Raw genomic sequence first — 18,105 nt, 5'->3', positions numbered from 1 at the left:
TCCTGATTAGAGCAGATCATTACTGACTGAAAAAAACAGATGGGAAAGTATGTGCTCGGGCAGTAATTATGTCATGCTCTGTCAACAACATCATGTCTCTTGCCATTTTTCTTTCCTCATGGTTTAATCGTGTGCCACTGCGGCTCTGGATGGGGACCTGCATCGCCTCTTAGTTGTGGTGGAGCGGTTCCCGCCTGTGATGCTGCATTTGGCTGGTCATGCAGCTGTTCACAGAGAGGGAGGTTCCAATTATCAGCGTTTTCGTGCTCAGCTTATTTCTCATTTCTAATTGTCTTTCCCCATCAATTAGGGGGTGGGAGTTGTGTAGGCATTTATTTATTAATTTACTTATTTTTTGTGCTTGTTTATTTTAATCTTCATGCTTGTTTTGATATTATTTATTTTGTTTGGTTTTAATGTAAAGCACTTTGTGTTATTCTTTTATATGAAAAGTGCTTTATAAATAAAGTTTGATTAATTGATTGATTAATTTGGTCAGGATGTACTGAGGGGAATTTATTTTTTCTTTTTCACTTCTCTTTCAGTTTGGTGGAGAAATGTGGGTTAGGCAAATACCACATGTATAGTACTCACTCAATAACCTTGTCCCAAATGGGAACTATGGTATGTCTTTTGAGGACAAAACAGGTAAGTAAAAATAACTTGGTTTTACTTCCTGGTGCCATGCTTCATGAAGGCTTGAGGAAGAAATGGTTTAATAAATCAAGGAGGAAATTGGCAGCAATTTAGGGGGATGCTTTTTTTATTTTACCTTGACAGGTTTTGTCCTCCTGACAGTTACAGCTGAACCCAACAGTTACATCAGACTGTTAAAATATTCACATGCTATAAAGGCACAAAGGTTGTTGTTTTTCACATTTCACATTTCATTGCGCAACACCTGGATCATCAAAAAAAAAAAGCTGACTCATCTCATGCTAATAATGTGATTTTTATTAACTATTGAAGACATTTTTATTATGTGTCTTTATATTCCATATAAATGTATTTTTTTTTTATTTTTGCCTGTGGTTTACTTGCTGTTAGTATTTGACGTAAAGACAGCAGGTAATGCAGGCAGTAAAACAGATGCGCTTTTTGAGAACACAAGTAAACAATAGATCATTTGTTTATGAAAGTACTAAAGATTTTTAGAGGATTATTGCTGTTGGTGTTGCACAAAATTAGGAGAATGCCAAATATTTTTTGGAGTAATCCCAGTGATGAGTCATATGATTTAGTTTTTAATGTTTTATGAGACCTAAAAATGATATTCACAATAACATTTTTTAGTAACTTGCCTTGCTCTGTTATCTATTTCTGAACAGCAGCTCAGTTATTCTACAACTGCCCTTATTTTAGCTGCAGTTACTTTGCAACAAGTGTCCAGTTTTTGCTCGTTGGTTGTTGATGATCACTGCTGTGTTGGGGCAAAATTTGAGTTTTCCTTTTTGTGTTAACTTTTTGAATCTTGTGTGTTGTGAATGTCAACTGTGTTTTGCAATTAGTAGATCCCAGTTTTGCCAATTGTGTTTTATGTTTAAACCAGAGAGTGGCGTTTTTGAGAAAAGAGTTAAAGCGGTTCCGTAGTTGGTTTAGAGAATGATACTTAGTGTTTTAGCAATTGGAAAAAAAACTTTAATACAGGAAACGGATGAAGGATAATGAATTCAGTTAACAGATGGAGGAGAGAAGAGTTCTTGACAAACAACTAAAGGGTCTGTGGGAGACAGAATTCTTTTGTATTTGTAGTTTCTAAATACTTATTTTCTGCACTATTATAAACTATTTTAAAGATTTCTTTCAAAAGGATTTCCCGGATTGCGTAATTAATTTTTTTTATGATTTTGAAACTCGCAGAAAAAGTCATAAACTAAGGGTCACTCCAATCTCATGTTAAAAACCATTTTCCTTCTTTTGCATAACCTGTCAAGGTCAACCTTTGGCAGATACAAGTCTGTAGAAAGACAGTGTTATTGTAGCTACAGCCTATTTATTTATTTATTTGACCATGTCATTAGAAATACTCTTCAGAAAAGCAACAAGAAGTCATCTTTCTATGGAAGCGATTCTGTAGCATAAATAAAAAGCAAGGTCAAAACCAGAAATGCTTTTTCATTTTCAAAATGAAGCTGCATGCCTAACCGGAAAAGCACCTGAAGAGGCGTGAAGAGTCCCTCCCTAAACAACACTCCTCCGTCTTCGTCAGAAAGGAGTTTGATGAACCTCCGCTGATCCAGGTGCTTCTCTGTTGAACTGGAGGGCAGACAGGAGACTGAGCTCCTATCTACAGCTGCTCACACAGATTGTGCACCAAAGTCACTGAGGATTGTTTGTGTTTTCTCTTTATGGAGACTTGATACATTCTTCCTGTCTGGAAAAATTCTTCAGTCAGGTGAGTTTTAGGTAACCCCTTTAAGGATTCAGTAAACTTGTCAGCCTACTGTTACTGTGACTGTTAGATTTGTTGGCACAAAGTCATCATTTTGCAATACATTTGTATGAATTTCTTTCCTGTTTTCAGGTTTTTAACATAAGAAGGTTTTTTAAACTGTGAAAAAACAATGTAAATGTCACCTAATTGTTGTTTATAAAATGATTTTTGTTAGTTTAGGTAAGGTTGCTGATTATTTGACCTATTTTACATTTTGTTGTAGATCTGCTTATTTATTTAGAAACAAATTGAGACTTTTTAAAATTACCATTTTATTATTTCCTTTATTTAAAACATGTAAAAACAATACGAATTATTACAATATTACAAAATACAATCACCATCTTCAATGCTTAAAAAAAAATGGAAAAGCTGTCCTTTCCCTCGGCATGGCTCGATACCATGTGGAGCCGAGCCTTCAGCTGGCTCCCAAACTCCTCAAAACTCACCTGTTTACTTGGCTTCTTCAGTCTGATTCACTTTTGATTTTCTGTCAGCTACTATTCATTGTGTTTTGATTGAATATTTTTGTGAACTGAGTGACTATTATTTGGTACAGTGTCGTTGAGTTCCTTGAAATGCGCTTTTAAATAAAATTGGTTATTATTATTAAATAATTGCACATTTAACCCTTGTGCTATCTTAGATGACCCACCTAGATGGAAAGATTTCATGCAATCCATGGACACCAGTGAAGATCATAAATCATTGAAGAAAAAAGGTTCAGAGCACTGTCTAGTGGGTCTAGATGACCCAACTCCCAACGTTAAAGTGGCTAAGATAGCACAAGGGTTAAAAAGGGGCAGTACCAATGCCTATTTAAGCCTATTATGTTAGCTACTTTTTACATAATAATTAATATTATTCCAAATAATTATTTGACCATTAATAATTGGAGATTTCATTATTTTTGTTCATCCATCTTAAGTTTTGTAGTACATGTAAATTGTTTAATGTCCATGCTATTCCACATATTCATTCCAAACACCGACACACACACTCACACACGTGCCTACCCGCACGTGCACACACACCCACACCCACACCCACACCCACAGTTTTTCTAATTGTTCTAACTTGTTCAAAAATACCATATCTGTTTAGAGGGTAATGATATGGTGCCGCTGTCAGACTCCTCCCCCTCTCCCCTCCACTTGGCTGCTTCTCCATCCCAGCTGCTGCCACTTACTTCATCACCTCTTCTGCCTTCATAAGGAGCCTCTGGATCACCAGTCTTCGCCAGTCCGTTGCCCCTGATGGTGCATAGTTGGTCCTCTCGTCTCGTTCATGGTGTTCTGTCTCGTTAAGCCCTTGGCTAATTTCTGTCTCTGCTCATCTCCAGGAATCCATTGTCACAAGTGGTCGCCTGCATCAACTTCTGTCTGGAACCTTCCCTCCGTTTGCTCCCGCTGGTCCCACCTCGAGCCTCTGCCGTCTTCTGCCATCTCTCGGACCCCCTCCGACGTCAACTCCTTCCGACTGTCTGCGGAAAGATCCAACAGTGACGCCACTCGAGTTCGATCTTCACTCTCTGGGAACCCTAGATCCTGCCCACGGCTTTCTGTCTGTTCACTATTAAAACCTCTTACCTGCCACGCTCGTCCTCCTCTGTGTTTCCTCCGGGTTCCAGCGTCTGGGTCGACAAGTGTTCTGTAGCCATGACAGGTAATCTCCATCCATTTGTGTAATTTATTGGTTTCACATATTTTTTGTCTTTTTGCATCAAACATTAGTTTTGTTTTTCAAAACTCATTAACTTTGTAGTGAGTTTAAGAGCAATTGATGTCTTCAGTTTAAAATCCTGTTTCTTCTCTGTGTGCCTGAATTTGAGTTGATATCTTCTACATGTCAGTTAGTTTATGCAGAAACTAAGAAAACGGATGTTTTCTCTTTTTCAGTCTTGATTTCAGTGCAGATTCATGGTCTCAGAATGAATTGGGATAAGCTCTACACCGTGTTGAAGCGTGTCAGGAACAACTCCACCAGTTTGGGGAAGATCTGGTTGTCTGTTCTTTTCATCTTCCGCGTTGCCATCCTTATTCTGGCAGCAGAGAAAGTTTGGGGAGACGAGCAGTCTGACTTCACCTGCAACACACAGCAGCCTGGATGCAAAAATGTCTGCTATGACCACTTCTTTCCTGTGTCGCACATCCGCCTGTGGTGCCTGCAGCTCATCTTTGTCTCCACACCAGCCTTGCTGGTAACCATGCATGTCATCTTCAAACAACGTAAGGATGGGAAGAGCGAGCAGTCCTCTGAGATGTCAGACCTTGAGAAGCAGAAGGAGAAGAAGCCGCGTCTACCCATCACAGGCTCTATATGGCAAGGCAAGGCAAGGCAAGTTTATTTGTATAGCACAATTCGTACACAAAGTAATTCAAGGTGCTTCACAAAACAGAAAAATGCATTAAAATCACAATACATCATAGAAATAATCAACATAAAATTTACTTTAAAAGAAAAGGAAAAAAAAAAAAAAAAAAAAGATTTAAAAAGAAAGGAAGGAAAGAAAGGTGCAGATAGGACCTTTCAGTCATATACACGGCTAAACAGAAATGTTTTAAGTCTAGATTGAACATGAACACAGAAGACGCCTGTCTTACGCCTTCAGGGAGGCTGTTCCAGATTTTAGCTGCAGAATATTGAAACGCTGATTCCCCTTGTTTAGTTCTGACTCTGGGAATCAACAGGAGGCCGGCCCCTGAGGTCCTCAGAGTACGAGATGGTTCATATGGCACTAACATGTCAGAGATGTACTTTGGTGCGTGGCCATGGAGAGACTTGTACACAAGCAGAGCTGCTTTGAAGTCTATTCTTTGAGGTACAGGGAGCCAGTGCAAAGACCTGAGCACAGGACTAATGTGATCATACTTCCTGGTTTTGGTCAGGACTCGAGCAGCAGCATTCTGGATGTACTGAAGCTGTTTTACAGCTCGTTTGGAGAGGCCGGTGAGCAGGCCGTTACAGTAGTCTAACCTACTGGAGACAAATGCATGGATAAGTATCTCCAGGTCTCGCTTTGAGATTATGTTTTTGATTTTGGCAATGTTTTTCATGTGGTAAAATGCCGCTGATGTTACTGACTTGATATGGCTGTTAAAGTTCAGGTCAGAGTCCATGATTACCCCTAGATTTCTGACTTGATTTAAGGGGTTTAAGAGACAGAGAATGAAGGTAGCTGCTGACACTTTCTCTTTGTTTCTGTGGGCCAAAAACAATAACTTCGGTCTTGTTTGAGTTTAGCTGGAGAAAGTTGTTCTGCATCCACGCGCTGATCTGTTGGAGGCAGTGGTTGAGTGAATCCACTGGCCCATATTCACCTGCTGTCAGTGACACATAGATCTGAGTATCATCTGCATAGTTGTGATAAGATATGTTATTACTGCGTATTAACTGCCCTAGTGGCAGCATGTAGAGGTTGAACAGAAGGGGTCCCAGGATCGATCCCTGGGGCACACCACAATTCAAGCCCATGTAGTCTGAGACACAACTCCCAATTTCAACAAAATATTTCCTGTCTTCTAGATAAGACTTGAGCCAACTTAGGGCAGATCCAGAGATGCCAACCCAGTCTTGGAGTCTGTGCAAAAGGATCCCATGATCAGCAGTATCAAAGGCAGCGCTCAGGTCTAGCAGGATTAAGACAGAGACCTCTCCATCATCAGTGTTCAGGCGGATGTCATTGGTTACCTTGATAAGAGCAGTTTCTGTGCTATGATGGGGTCTAAAACCTGACTGGAAAACATCAAACGAATTGTTTAATAAGAGAAAGTCAGTGAGCTGTTGGTAGACAACTTTTTCAAGGACTTTTCCTAATAATGGCAGATTAGAGATAGGTCTGTAATTATTCAGTACAGTGGGATCAAGACCGCTCTTTTTCAGGAGGGGTTTAATGACTGCAGTTTTTAAGGCCTCCGGAAATATTCCAGATTGAAGAGACATGTTAACTATTTGAGTAATTGATGGCAACACACTGTTCAAGACAGACTTTAGAAATCTAGTGGGTAACACATCAAGGCAGCATGTAGACAAGCTCAGACGGGTGATGGTCTCTTGGACAGTTTGGTCAGTGACAGGTATAAAGTGAGTCAGCTTAGAGTGAGTAGGTGGCCGTTCGATAGTTATATGTGTTGTGGAGTTGATGGCTTTTTTAATGCCCTGAACCTTGTCATTGAAAAATACAGCAAACTCATTACATTTAGGTGTACAAACCAATTCTATTGGTAGCTGGGTTGGAGGGTTAGTTAATCTGTTAACTGTTGTGAACAGGATACGAGAGTTGCTGCTGCAACTTCCAATTATTTCAGAGAAGTACCTTTCCCTTGTTCTGTCTTCTCCCTTGGTGGACCTATACCTGGAGTACTCTCTTCAGGCTCATTTTTGAAGGCGTTTTCATCTATGTTTTGTTCCTCATCTACGATGGCCTCTATATGCCCCGGCTTGTGAAGTGTGAACAGTGGCCTTGTCCTAACAAGGTGGACTGCTTCATCTCCAGGCCAACAGAAAAGACTGTCTTCACCATCTTCATGGTGGCCTCATCGGCCATCTGCATGATGCTGAACGTGGCTGAACTTTTCTACCTCATCCATAAGAAGCTCACTAAGTCTTCAAAGAACTCAGAAAAGAGGAACGATCTCTGCACTGACAGCACAATCCAGGATTCACAGTAGCGTAGGCACAGAGGAGCACAGCCTTGATTGCGCAACACCTGGATCATCGTGTGCCTTTAGATGACTCATCTCATGCTAATAATGTGATTTTTATTAACTATTGAAGACATTTTTATTATGTGTCTTTATATTCCATATAAATGTTTTTTTTTTATTTTTGCCTGTGGTTTACTTGCTGTTAGTATTTGACGTAAAGACAGCAGGTAATGCAGGCAGTAAAACAGATGCGCTTTTTGAGAACACAAGCAAACAATAGATCATTTGCTTATGAAAGTACTAAAGTTTTCCGAGGATTATTACTGTTGGTGTTGCACAAAATTAGGAGAATGCCAAATATTTTTTGGAGTAATCCCAGTGATGAGTCATATGATTTAGTTTTTAATGTTTTATGAGACCTAAAAATGATATTCACAATAACATTTTTTTAGTAACTTGCCTAGCTCTGTTATCTATTTCTGAAGAGCAGCTCAGTTATTCTAGAACTGCCCTTATTTTAGCTGCAGTTACTTTGCAACAAGTGTCCAGTTTTGGTTGGTTGGTTGTTGATGATCTGAATCCCATTGAACATCTGTGGAAGGAGCTGAAACATGCCATTTGGAGAAGACACCCATCAAACCTGAGAGAACAGGAGCAGTTTGCTCATGAGGAGTGGGCCAAAATACCTGTCAACAGGTGCAGAAGGCTTATTGACAAATACAGAAACAATTTAATTGCAGTGATTGCCTCAAAAGGTTGTGCAACAAAATATTAAGTAATGCATACCATCATTTTTGTCCAGCCCTGTTTCATGAGTTTTTTTTTTTAATAATTCTGTTAATCAACAACTCAAAAGTAATGGCTGATTTTGATTATTTAATTTTCAATAAATTTAAATTTATTGTTACTTTTGAACGATTCAAGTAATTTCAGTGAGCGTTGTGGACTTTTTTCTTTAACTGAGGGGTACCAACAATTTTGTCCACCACTGTATGTTATCCATGGGTTTCTACTTTCCAATTAAATTGCATAATATTTGGGTTGTAAACTAAGTAGTCCAAAATTGTCTTTGAGAAACTTTAGTATTATAAAAGCGATGAACTTGAGGCCAGGAAGATGCTTTTTTTGTAATTGAAGAACAACCATTGTGAAAGTATCACAAACATTAAAATTACAGCTAAAAAATAGTTATTGAAAAAGAGTAAAATACTTAAGTCCCACTTCAATAATCTTTTGATCTATTGGAAAAGCATTCCCAGTGGTGTTTCAATTATGATCATTGTGGTTTTATACAAACATTAACATGCTGCAGAACAAAACAAACAAAACCTGGAAACATTAATTGTCATGGTGCCTCTGTCAGACTCCTCCCCCTCTCCTCTCCGCTTGGTTCCTGATTATTCCCAGCTGCTTCCACTCACCTCATCGCCACACCTGCCTTCTTAAGGAGCTCCAGGATCTTCATTCAACACCAGTCCGTTGCCCCTGATGGTGCATATTTGGCCTCACGTCAAGTTCATGTTTTGCTTCCTTGCCTTAAGCCAAGCAATTAACATACGTTGTCTTACCTGTCTCCAGGAAACCTCAGCCATGAGTGGTTGCCCACAGCAGCCGTTATCTGGAAACCTCTTCTGGTCTGTTCCCTCCACACTCACCACGAGCCTCTGCCGAACTAGCTGCCTCACGAGACGGGACCACGCTGCCGACTCCAGACCCGTACGAGCATATCCACCAGTGACGCCACGAGCCGCAGTTACTCATTCTCCGGACCTCCAGGAACTGTGTCCTACCTGTCTTGCCATCACATTAAATCCACCTTCTCGCCAAGACATCTCTGCTCTGTGTCTCATTCAGGATTTCAGCATCTGGGTCTCTGTCGTTCTATAGTCATGACATTAAAAAGAAAAAAAAATCATGTCTTTCCGTTTTCTTTGCTCTTTTATCATTTTTGGACTCCTGGAATCATTTCTAGCAATAAGTTAATTTCTTGGTGTGTGACGTTCTGTGTGTGTCTTTGTGAAACGGATCAGAGGGATTGGATCTAAAATAAAAAAACGTATTGTGAACATCATTTTTAGGTCTTGTAAAACATTACAAACTAAACCATAGAACTCATCACTGAAATTACTCCAAAAATATTTGGCATTTCCTTAATTTTGTGCAACACCAACAGTAGAAATCCTCCTAAAAACTTCAATCCATTAATACACAAACAATCTATAGTTTATTTTTGATCTCATGAAGTGCAGCTGTCATCCGGAATTACCTGCTGTCTTAACATCTACAATAGTTAAGTAAAGTAAAATATTGACATTAATAACATAAGCTGAGTGATTCAATGGCACGTGATGATCCAGGTGTTGCGTAATCAAGGCTGCAGTCTGCACAGCCTGCGCCCACTACCCCTCCCCTTTTCATTCTGACATACGCGACTCCGTCTCTATGACAGGAGCGCACAGCTGCGTCCTACAGATGATTGTTAGAGTGAAAAAGATTCACAATTACCTGTGTTTGTGTAAAAAAATTAAATTAAATTAAAAAAAATACCTGTGTTTGTATGTGCTTCACCCAGCCACCGGTGACTTGCCCCTTCTCGAACTTCTTGACTTCTGTTCCAAAGACTACTGCAAAGAGGGGTGGGCGCAAGTGTCTTGCAGCAGAGGGTGGTGGCTACGTGCACGTTGGGTCTGCTCTGTCGGAGCGGGGAGTTGTGGGAAATAATACCCTTTGCCTGCTCTGGTCGAAATTGGGTTGAGCATGGGTTTTTCTTTTGCCTAAGTGCCTTTTCATGTGGCTGTTTTACGTTGTTTGACTCTTAGTTATTTCATCTTGTTGTGTTTACTTTTTTTATTTTTTTGCACCATAAGTGTGGAGAGGGGAGAGGATGAAGACATGGGTGCGATGTTCAGTGTCAGATGTGTCAAAATATAGGCGCAAAATACTGTCTGTGGTAAGCCTATCAAAATAAAGGGCTGAAAGTCTCATCCATCGCTGAGTTGCTTTATTATGTGTTACACTGTGGGCATGCTATTGGAAGTGCGCACCCTGGAAAATGCTGCCCCCTGTTATGTGCCGCCCTGGGTGACCGCCCACTTTGCCCATATCAAAAACCGCCACTGACCGCTGCATTGTGGCGGTACAGTTCAACTACCCCTGGTTGCAGTCTGAAGACCAAATGAACGAAAATACCACCCTCCTCTTCCTCAGCGCGTTCACAGGCGCAGCAAGTGAATGAGCGGGATGTCGTTGATTTTATGAATAAACCCTGGAGACGATCGTGTTGTATGAAAAGTATAAACGCATCTCAGAAGTACATCACAGAACACAACAGTAGTATTAACGAAACTAGATTGTGGAAACGATATGTGCGATGACCCATTGCTTGGCTAAAGCGAACGACAAAAGCTGGCTTCTTCCTGTGAACCGTTTTTTTAACTGTCCTTCATTCTTTCTTACTTCTTTTTATCTTCAAGCCGCTTATCATTGGTCACAACATGTTTGTGCTGAACAGGGGAGGGGGTTAAAGGGGCAGCAAAACCTCATTACATACACAGCATCAGTGGAGAAATGGAATAGAGTGCCAGATGCAACAAGATGACTAGAAGAGACAAAATCAACACAAAAACATACTGAAATAAATGGAAAAAGAAGCAAAATCTGGACAAATGCAAAGTTTTAAACATAAACCATGTTTTTGAATAAATTAATTTATTAAATATATTGTTTAAGCATGGACCAATGTTCAATGAACTCGTTCAGTAGACATAGACAAGGGACCAAAGACAAAGACAGTGGACACGAAAACATATTTTTGGCACAAACAGAACCCCATATACAAAAAAACAATTCCATCTAGAACCAGCTCCACAACCAACCTGCACCTGAGAACTGAGAGAATCTTCTCCTGATTAGAGCAGATCATTACTGACTGAAAAAAACAGATGGGAAAGTATGTGCTCAGGCAGTAATTATGTCATGCTCTGTCAACAACATCATGTCTCTTGCCATTTTTCTTTCCTCATAGTTTAATCGTGTGCCACAGCCACTGCGGCTCTGGATGGGGACCTGCATCACCTCTTAGCTGTGGTGGAGCGGTTCCCGCCTGTGATGCTGCATTTGGCTGGTCATGCAGCTGTTCACAGAGAGGTAGGTTCCAATTATCAGCGTTTTCGTGCTCAGCTTATTTCTCATTTCTAATTGTCTTTCCCCATCAATTAGGGGGTGGGAGTTGTGTAGGCATTTATTTATTAATTTACTTATTTTTTGTGCTTGTTTATTTTAATCTTCATGCTTGTTTTGATATTATTTATTTTGTTTGGTTTTAATGTAAAGCACTTTGTGTTATTCTTTTATATTAAAAGTGCTTTATAAATAAAGTTTGATTAATTGATTGATTGATTTGGTCAGGATGTACTGAGGGGAATTTATTTTTTCTTTTTCACTTCTCTTTCAGTTTGGTGGAGAAATGTGGGTTAGGCAAATACCACATGTATAGTACTCACTCAATAACCTTGTCCCAAATGGGAACTATGGTATGTCTTTTGAGGACAAAACAGGTAAGTAAAAATAACTTGGTTTTACTTCCTGGTGCCATGCCTCATGAAGGCTTGAGGAAGAAATGGTTTAATAAATCAAGGAGGAAATTGGCAGCAATTTAGGGGGATGCTTTTTTTATTTTACCTTGACAGGTTTTGTCCTCCTGACAGTTACAGCTGAACCCAACAGTTACATCAGACTGTTAAAAATATTCACATGCTATAAAGGCACAAAGGTTGTTGTTTTTCACATTTCACATTTCATTGCGCAACACCTGGATCATCGCGTGCCTTTAGATGACTCATCTCATGCTAATAATGTGATTTTTATTAACTATTGAAGACATTTTTATTACGTGTCTTTATATTCCATATAAAAGTATTTTTTTTATTTTTGCCTGTGGTTTACTTGCTGTTAGTATTTGACGTAAAGACAGCAGGTAATGCAGGCAGTAAAACAGATGCGCTTTTTGAGAACACAAGTAAACAATAGATCATTTGTTTATGAAAGTACTAAAGTTTTTTAGAGGATTATTGCTGTTGGTGTTGCACAAAATTAGGAGAATGCCAAATATTTTTTGGAGTAATCCCAGTGATGAGTCATATGATTTAGTTTTTAATGTTTTATGAGACCTAAAAATGATATTCACAATAACATTTTTTTAGTAACTTGCCTTGCTCTGTTATCTATTTCTGAACAGCAGCTCAGTTATTCTACAACTGCCCTTATTTTAGCTGCAGTTACTTTGCAACAAGTGTCCAGTTTTTGCTCGTTGGTTGTTGATGATCACTGCTGTGTTGGGGCAGAATTTGAGTTTTCCTTTTTGTGTTAACTTTTTGAATCTTGTGTGTTGAGAATGTCAACTCTGTTTTGCAATTAGTAGATCCCAGTTTTGCCAATTGTGTTTTAGGTTTAGACCAGAGAGTGGCGTTTTTGAGAAAAGAGTTAAAGCAGTTCCGTAGTTGGTTTAGAGAATGACACTAAGTGTTTTAGCAATTGGAAAAAAACTGTAATACAGGAAACGGATGAAGGATAATGAATTCAGTTAACAGATGGAGGAGAGAAGAGTTCTTGACAAACAACTAAAGGGTCTGTGGGAGACAGAATTCTTTCATATTTGTAGTTTCTAAATACTTATTTTCTGCACTATTATAAACTATTTTAAAGATTTCTTTCAAAAGGATTTCCCGGATTGCGTAATTAATTTTTTTTTTATCAGACACTGGTTTGTTTTATAAAACGTACCGACATGTTTCGGTGGAATACCTTCCGCCTTCGTCCAAAAAAATGATTTCCTGGTTTCCTATTTTGTATTCTGTCCTTCACAGTAAAAAAATGCCTGTGAAAAACATTGCAGACCTCATCTTTTTAAGTAGGAGAACTTGCAGAATCAGCGACTGCCAAATACTTTTTTTTCATGTATATTCTCATATGCCTGCAGTTTTTAAAGATTTTGAAACTCGCAGAAAAAGTCATAAACTAAGGGTCACTCCAATCTCATGTTAAAAACCATTTTCCTTCTTTTGCATAACCTGTCAAGGTCAACCTTTGGCAGATACAAGTCTGTAGAAAGACAGTGTTATTGTAGCTACAGCCTATTTATTTATTTATTTGACCATGTCATTAGAAATACTCTTCAGAAAAGCAACAAGAAGTCATCTTTCTATGGAAGCGATTCTGTAGCATAAATAAAAAGCAAGGTCAAAACCAGAAATGCTTTTTCATTTTCAAAATGAAGCTGCATGCCAAACCGGAAAAGCACCTGAAGAGGCGTGAAGAGTCCCTCCCTAAACAACACTCCTCCGTCTTCGTCAGAAAGGAGTTTGATGAACCTCTGCTGATCCAGGTGCTTCTCCGTTGAACTGGAGTGCAGACAGGAGACTGAGCTCCTATCTACAGCTGCTCACACAGATTGTGCACCAAAGTCACTGAGGATTGTTTGTGTTTTCTCTTTATGGAGACTTGATACATTCTTCCTGTCTGGAAAAATTCTTCAGTCAGGTGAGTTTTAGGTAACCCCTTTAAGGATTCAGTAAACTTGTCAGCCTACTGTTACTGTGACTGTTAGATTTTGTTAGCACTAAGTCATCATTTTGCAATACATTTGTATGAATTTCTTACCTTTTTTTCAGGTTTTTAATATAAGAAGGTTTTTTAAACTAAGAAAAACCATGTAAATGTCATCTAATTGTTGTTGGAGCTACTGGTACTTGAAATATTCATGTTTTCTTTGTTTGAATCTGACAATCGCGTAAATACTTGCTCTCTTCTTCTGAGTGAAAAGCGACTTTAAGAAGCATAAAGTTGCGCAGCGCCCCCTTGTGTACAGGAGAATTTCTGTTTACATTAAGCGCCATCTAACGTCAGGGAATGAAATTGCATGTTCGCTCGGCTCATCGTCAGCGAAAATCGCCTGGGTGTGAACACAACAAACGTGGCGAAAAACGCTGGCGAATAACGCCTGGCGAATATTCGTCCCGGTGTGTACGGGCCTTTATGTTGCTGATTATTTGACCTATTTTACATTTTGTTGTAGATCTGCTTATTTATTTAGAAACAAATTGAGACTTTTTAAAATTACTATTTTATTATTTCCTTTATTTAAAACATGTAAAAACAATACAAATTATTAAAATATTACAAAATACAATCACCATCTTCAATGCTTAAAAAAAAATGGAAAAGCTGTCCTTTCCCTCGGCATGGCTCGATACCATGTGGAGCCGAGCCTTCAGCTGGCTCCCAAACTCCTCAAAACTCACCTGTTTACTTGGCTTCTTCACTCTGATTCACTTTTGATTTTCTGTCAGCTATACTATTCATTGTGTTTTGATTGAATATTTTTGTGAACTGAGTGACTATTATTTGGTACAGTGTCGTTGAGTTCCTTGAAATGCGCTTTTAAATAAAATTGGTTATTATTATTAAATAATTGCACATTTAACCATTGTGCTATCTTAGATGACCCCACCCTTACACTGACTTTTTCTCCCTACCATGACAAAGGTGGATAAAGGTGGAAAGATTTCATGTAATCCATGGACACCAGTGAAGATCACAAATCATTGAAGAAAAAAGGTTCAGAGCACTGTCTAGTGGGTCTAGATGACCCAACTACCAACTTTTAAGTGCCTAGGATAGCACAAGGGTTAAAAATGGGCAGTACCAATGCCTAATTAAGCCTATAATGTTAGCTACTTTTTACATAATAATTAATATTATTCCAAATAATTATTTGACCATTATTAATTGGAGATTTCATTATTTTTGTCCGTCCATCTTAAGTTTTTAGTACATGTAAATTGTTTAATGTCCATGCTATTCCACATATTCATTCCAAACACCGACGCACACACTCACACACGTGCCTACGCGCATGTGCGCACACACCCACACACACACACACACACGCACACACACACACACACACACAGTTTTTCTAATTGTTCTAACTTGTTCAAAAATACCATATCTGTTTAGAGGGTAATCTCCATCCATTTGTGTAATTTATAGGTTTCACATATTTTTTGTCTTTTTGCATCAAACATTAGTTTTGTTTTTCAAAACTCATTAACTTTGTAGTGAGTTTAAGAGCAATTGATGTCTTCAGTTTAAAATCCTGTTTCTTCTCTGTGTGCCTGAATTTGAGTTGATCTCTTCTACATGTCAGTTAGTTTATGCAGAAACTAAGATAACGGATGTTTTCTCTTTTTCAGTCTTGATTTCAGTGCAGATTCATGGTCTCAGAATGAATTGGGATAAGCTCTACACCGTGTTGAAGCGTGTCAGGAACAACTCCACCAGTTTGGGGAAGATCTGGTTGTCTGTTCTTTTCATCTTCCGCGTTGCCATCCTGATTCTGGCAGCAGAGAAAGTTTGGGGAGACGAGCAGTCTGACTTCACCTGCAACACACAGCAGCCTGGATGCAAAAATGTCTGCTATGACCACTTCTTTCCTGTGTCGCACATCCGCCTGTGGTGCCTGCAGCTCATCTTTGTCTCCACACCAGCCTTGCTGGTAACCATGCATGTCATCTTCAAACAACGTAAGGATGGGAAGAGCGAGCAGTCCTCTGAGAATTCAGAGCCTAAGGAGCAGAAGGAGAAGAAGAAGCAGAAGAAGCAGAAGAAGCAGCGTCTATCCATCACAGGCTCTCTATGGTGGACCTATACCTGGAGTATTCTCTTCAGGCTCATTTTTGAAGGTGTTTTCATCTATGTATTGTTCCTCATCTATGATGGCCTCTATATGCCCCGGCTTGTGAAGTGTGAACAGTGGCCTTGTCCTAACACGGTGGACTGCTTCATCTCCAGGCCAACAGAAAAGACTGTCTTCACCATCTTCATGGTGGCCTCATCGGCCATCTGCATGATGCTGAACGTGGCTGAACTTTTCTACCTCATCCATAAGAAGCTCACTGAGTCTTCAATGAACTCAAACGAACTCCAGGATAACAAGATAAACGAGGAGCGGGAGAAGAAGGAGCTACTGCATTCTCCAAGTAAGTGTCGACAATTGGATTCAGAGCATGATGAGCAGTAGACAGAATGGAGTGGAGCGGGGAACTTTTAGCCTGCCCATCTCATTTTCTATAACAAATACAATCTTTTATAAATGGCATTTTTGTCTGCATTTTTCTATTCACAACAATTTAAATAAATTATCGTTTAGAAATGCAATTTACGGTTAATTTTCTTTATATATGTCCTCCATCGTGCCACAGCAACACGTTAAAACCTCAAAAACACAATTTTTAATGGGAGTGGGTCTGTAAAAGAATATGGCAGATAATTTAAGGATTCTGCTGTTTTACTTCATTATTACATTACTTTTTTTCAGAGTTTATGAAAAAAGATTGAAGGTCTAACAACTGTCATGTATTAATGTTTTCCTAAAAAAATGCTGAATACATTTTATTTCCCACAATTTAAAATAATGAGAATGAGTTTCCTATATTACTATGATTGGCATTTGATATATTATATAACAATCTATTCGTTTTTTTAATTAAAAACAAACTAGTGTCAGGAGCATCTGTAAACCTTTACACTATGTCCTGTGGTGCAGTGGAAGGGCGACCGACCTCTGATCAGAATATTGCAGGTTTGATTCCCCCCATCTATGTGTCAAAGTGTCCTTGGGCTAGAAAATCGCTAGAAAAATCTGTCGTTTACCATTTTACCAATTATTTTGCAAATGCAAATTACATTTCTATCACAAACAGGAAGTTATGTGCTTTATAAAAAAAAAAACTTTTCAACAATTCATCTTCTAAACCCACTTATTTCTGTCGAAGGTCTTTGGAGCTTCTATCAAGCCAAAGTGCCTAAATCCTGGCCGATGACAACACATCTCTAACTCACTCATCTCTCATTGAACTCTGCCAGGCTGGTTACTCCTTCATCGGACGACCTCGGCCATCGATGGGTTGATGGGTCGATGCATGAAAATGCTCTGTGCTACTGCTACTGGACTTGACCGCAGCCTTTGACCATTATGTCCTCCTGGACAGGCTAAAAAATTGGGTTGGGGTATATGGTTCCGCTTTAAACTGGTTCTCCTCTTATCTGACTGGTAGATCTTTTTCAGTTGTTTTTACAAAGTTTAAGTCCTCTTCTGCATCCCTCACTTCTGGTGTCCCACAAGGCTGAGTTTTGGGACCTTTATTGTTCATTTTATATCTATTGCCTTTTTTTATAGCACATTTTAAGTTCTTTTAACGATGCTTCTTATCATTTTTATGCTGATGATATTCAGCTCTATGTGTCTTTTAAACCGCAGGATGTTTTTAAAGTACAGATTTTATGCAGGTGCCTGGATTCAGTCAAGAGTTGGATGAATTTTCTCAAACTAAATCAAGCCAAACTGAGGTACTAGTCTGTACTCCTGACAGTTGCCTCCCCCAGATAGTCCAGTGGCTTGGTCCCCTTGCTTCCTTTATCAAGCCGTCTGTCAGGAACCTCGGGGTAACCCTCAACCCAGTTTTATCCCTTGACTCTCATGTCGGGTCACTTGTAGGCTCTTGGTTTTATCATCTTAAAAACATTGCAAAACTGAGTCCAATTGTGTCACATTAGGAGTTGGAGATGCTCATCCACGCTTTTATTTCATCTCGTCTTGATAATGGCAACTCCATCTTCACATGCTTAAGCAAAAACTCTTTAAAGTTGTCCAGAACACTGCTGCAAGGCTTTTAACTAAATCATCTAAGTTTTTACACGTCAACCCGTTGTTAATCCAGTTGCACTAGCCCCCATCCGCCACCAAGTGCATTTTAAAATCCTGGTTTTAACATACACAGCTTTCATTAACCAAGCACCCATCTACCAACCGGTACACTCCCAGCAGGTCCCTGAGGTCATGTGACCAGGGTCTGCTGGTTGTTAAGAAAACCCGCTTAAAGCCTAAAGGTGACAGAGCCTTTGCAGCAGTGGCCCCATCCCTCTGGAACTCCCTTCCTCTCAGTCTCAGATCTGCAGACTCATTGT

At 39.3% G+C, this 18,105-nt stretch overlaps 2 protein-coding genes across 2 annotated transcripts; both read left to right on the top strand.

The window, feature by feature from the left end:
- The first annotated feature begins 3,542 nt into the window (after positions 1 to 3,542).
- LOC101161782 (gap junction beta-2 protein-like) lies at positions 3,543 to 7,104 on the top strand. Its single transcript, XM_023951093.1, has 3 exons — positions 3,543 to 4,099; positions 4,333 to 4,777; positions 6,807 to 7,104. Exons 1-3 carry the CDS (start codon positions 4,093 to 4,095, stop codon positions 7,102 to 7,104), a joined length of 750 nt encoding a protein of 249 aa, XP_023806861.1. The 5' UTR covers positions 3,543 to 4,092.
- Positions 7,105 to 13,451: 6,347 nt separating this feature from the next.
- Positions 13,452 to 17,306, top strand: LOC101164443 (gap junction beta-2 protein-like). The gene is made up of 3 exons (XM_004081623.4): positions 13,452 to 13,617; positions 15,333 to 16,118; positions 16,914 to 17,306. Exons 2-3 carry the CDS (start codon positions 15,365 to 15,367, stop codon positions 16,973 to 16,975), a joined length of 816 nt encoding a protein of 271 aa, XP_004081671.3. The 5' UTR covers positions 13,452 to 13,617; positions 15,333 to 15,364; the 3' UTR covers positions 16,976 to 17,306.
- Positions 17,307 to 18,105: the final 799 nt, after the last annotated feature.

This window comes from Oryzias latipes, chromosome 21 (assembly GCF_002234675.1).
Source record: "Oryzias latipes chromosome 21, ASM223467v1".
NCBI lineage: Eukaryota > Metazoa > Chordata > Actinopteri > Beloniformes > Adrianichthyidae > Oryzias > Oryzias latipes.
This window is presented reverse-complemented; position numbering and strand designations above follow the sequence as displayed.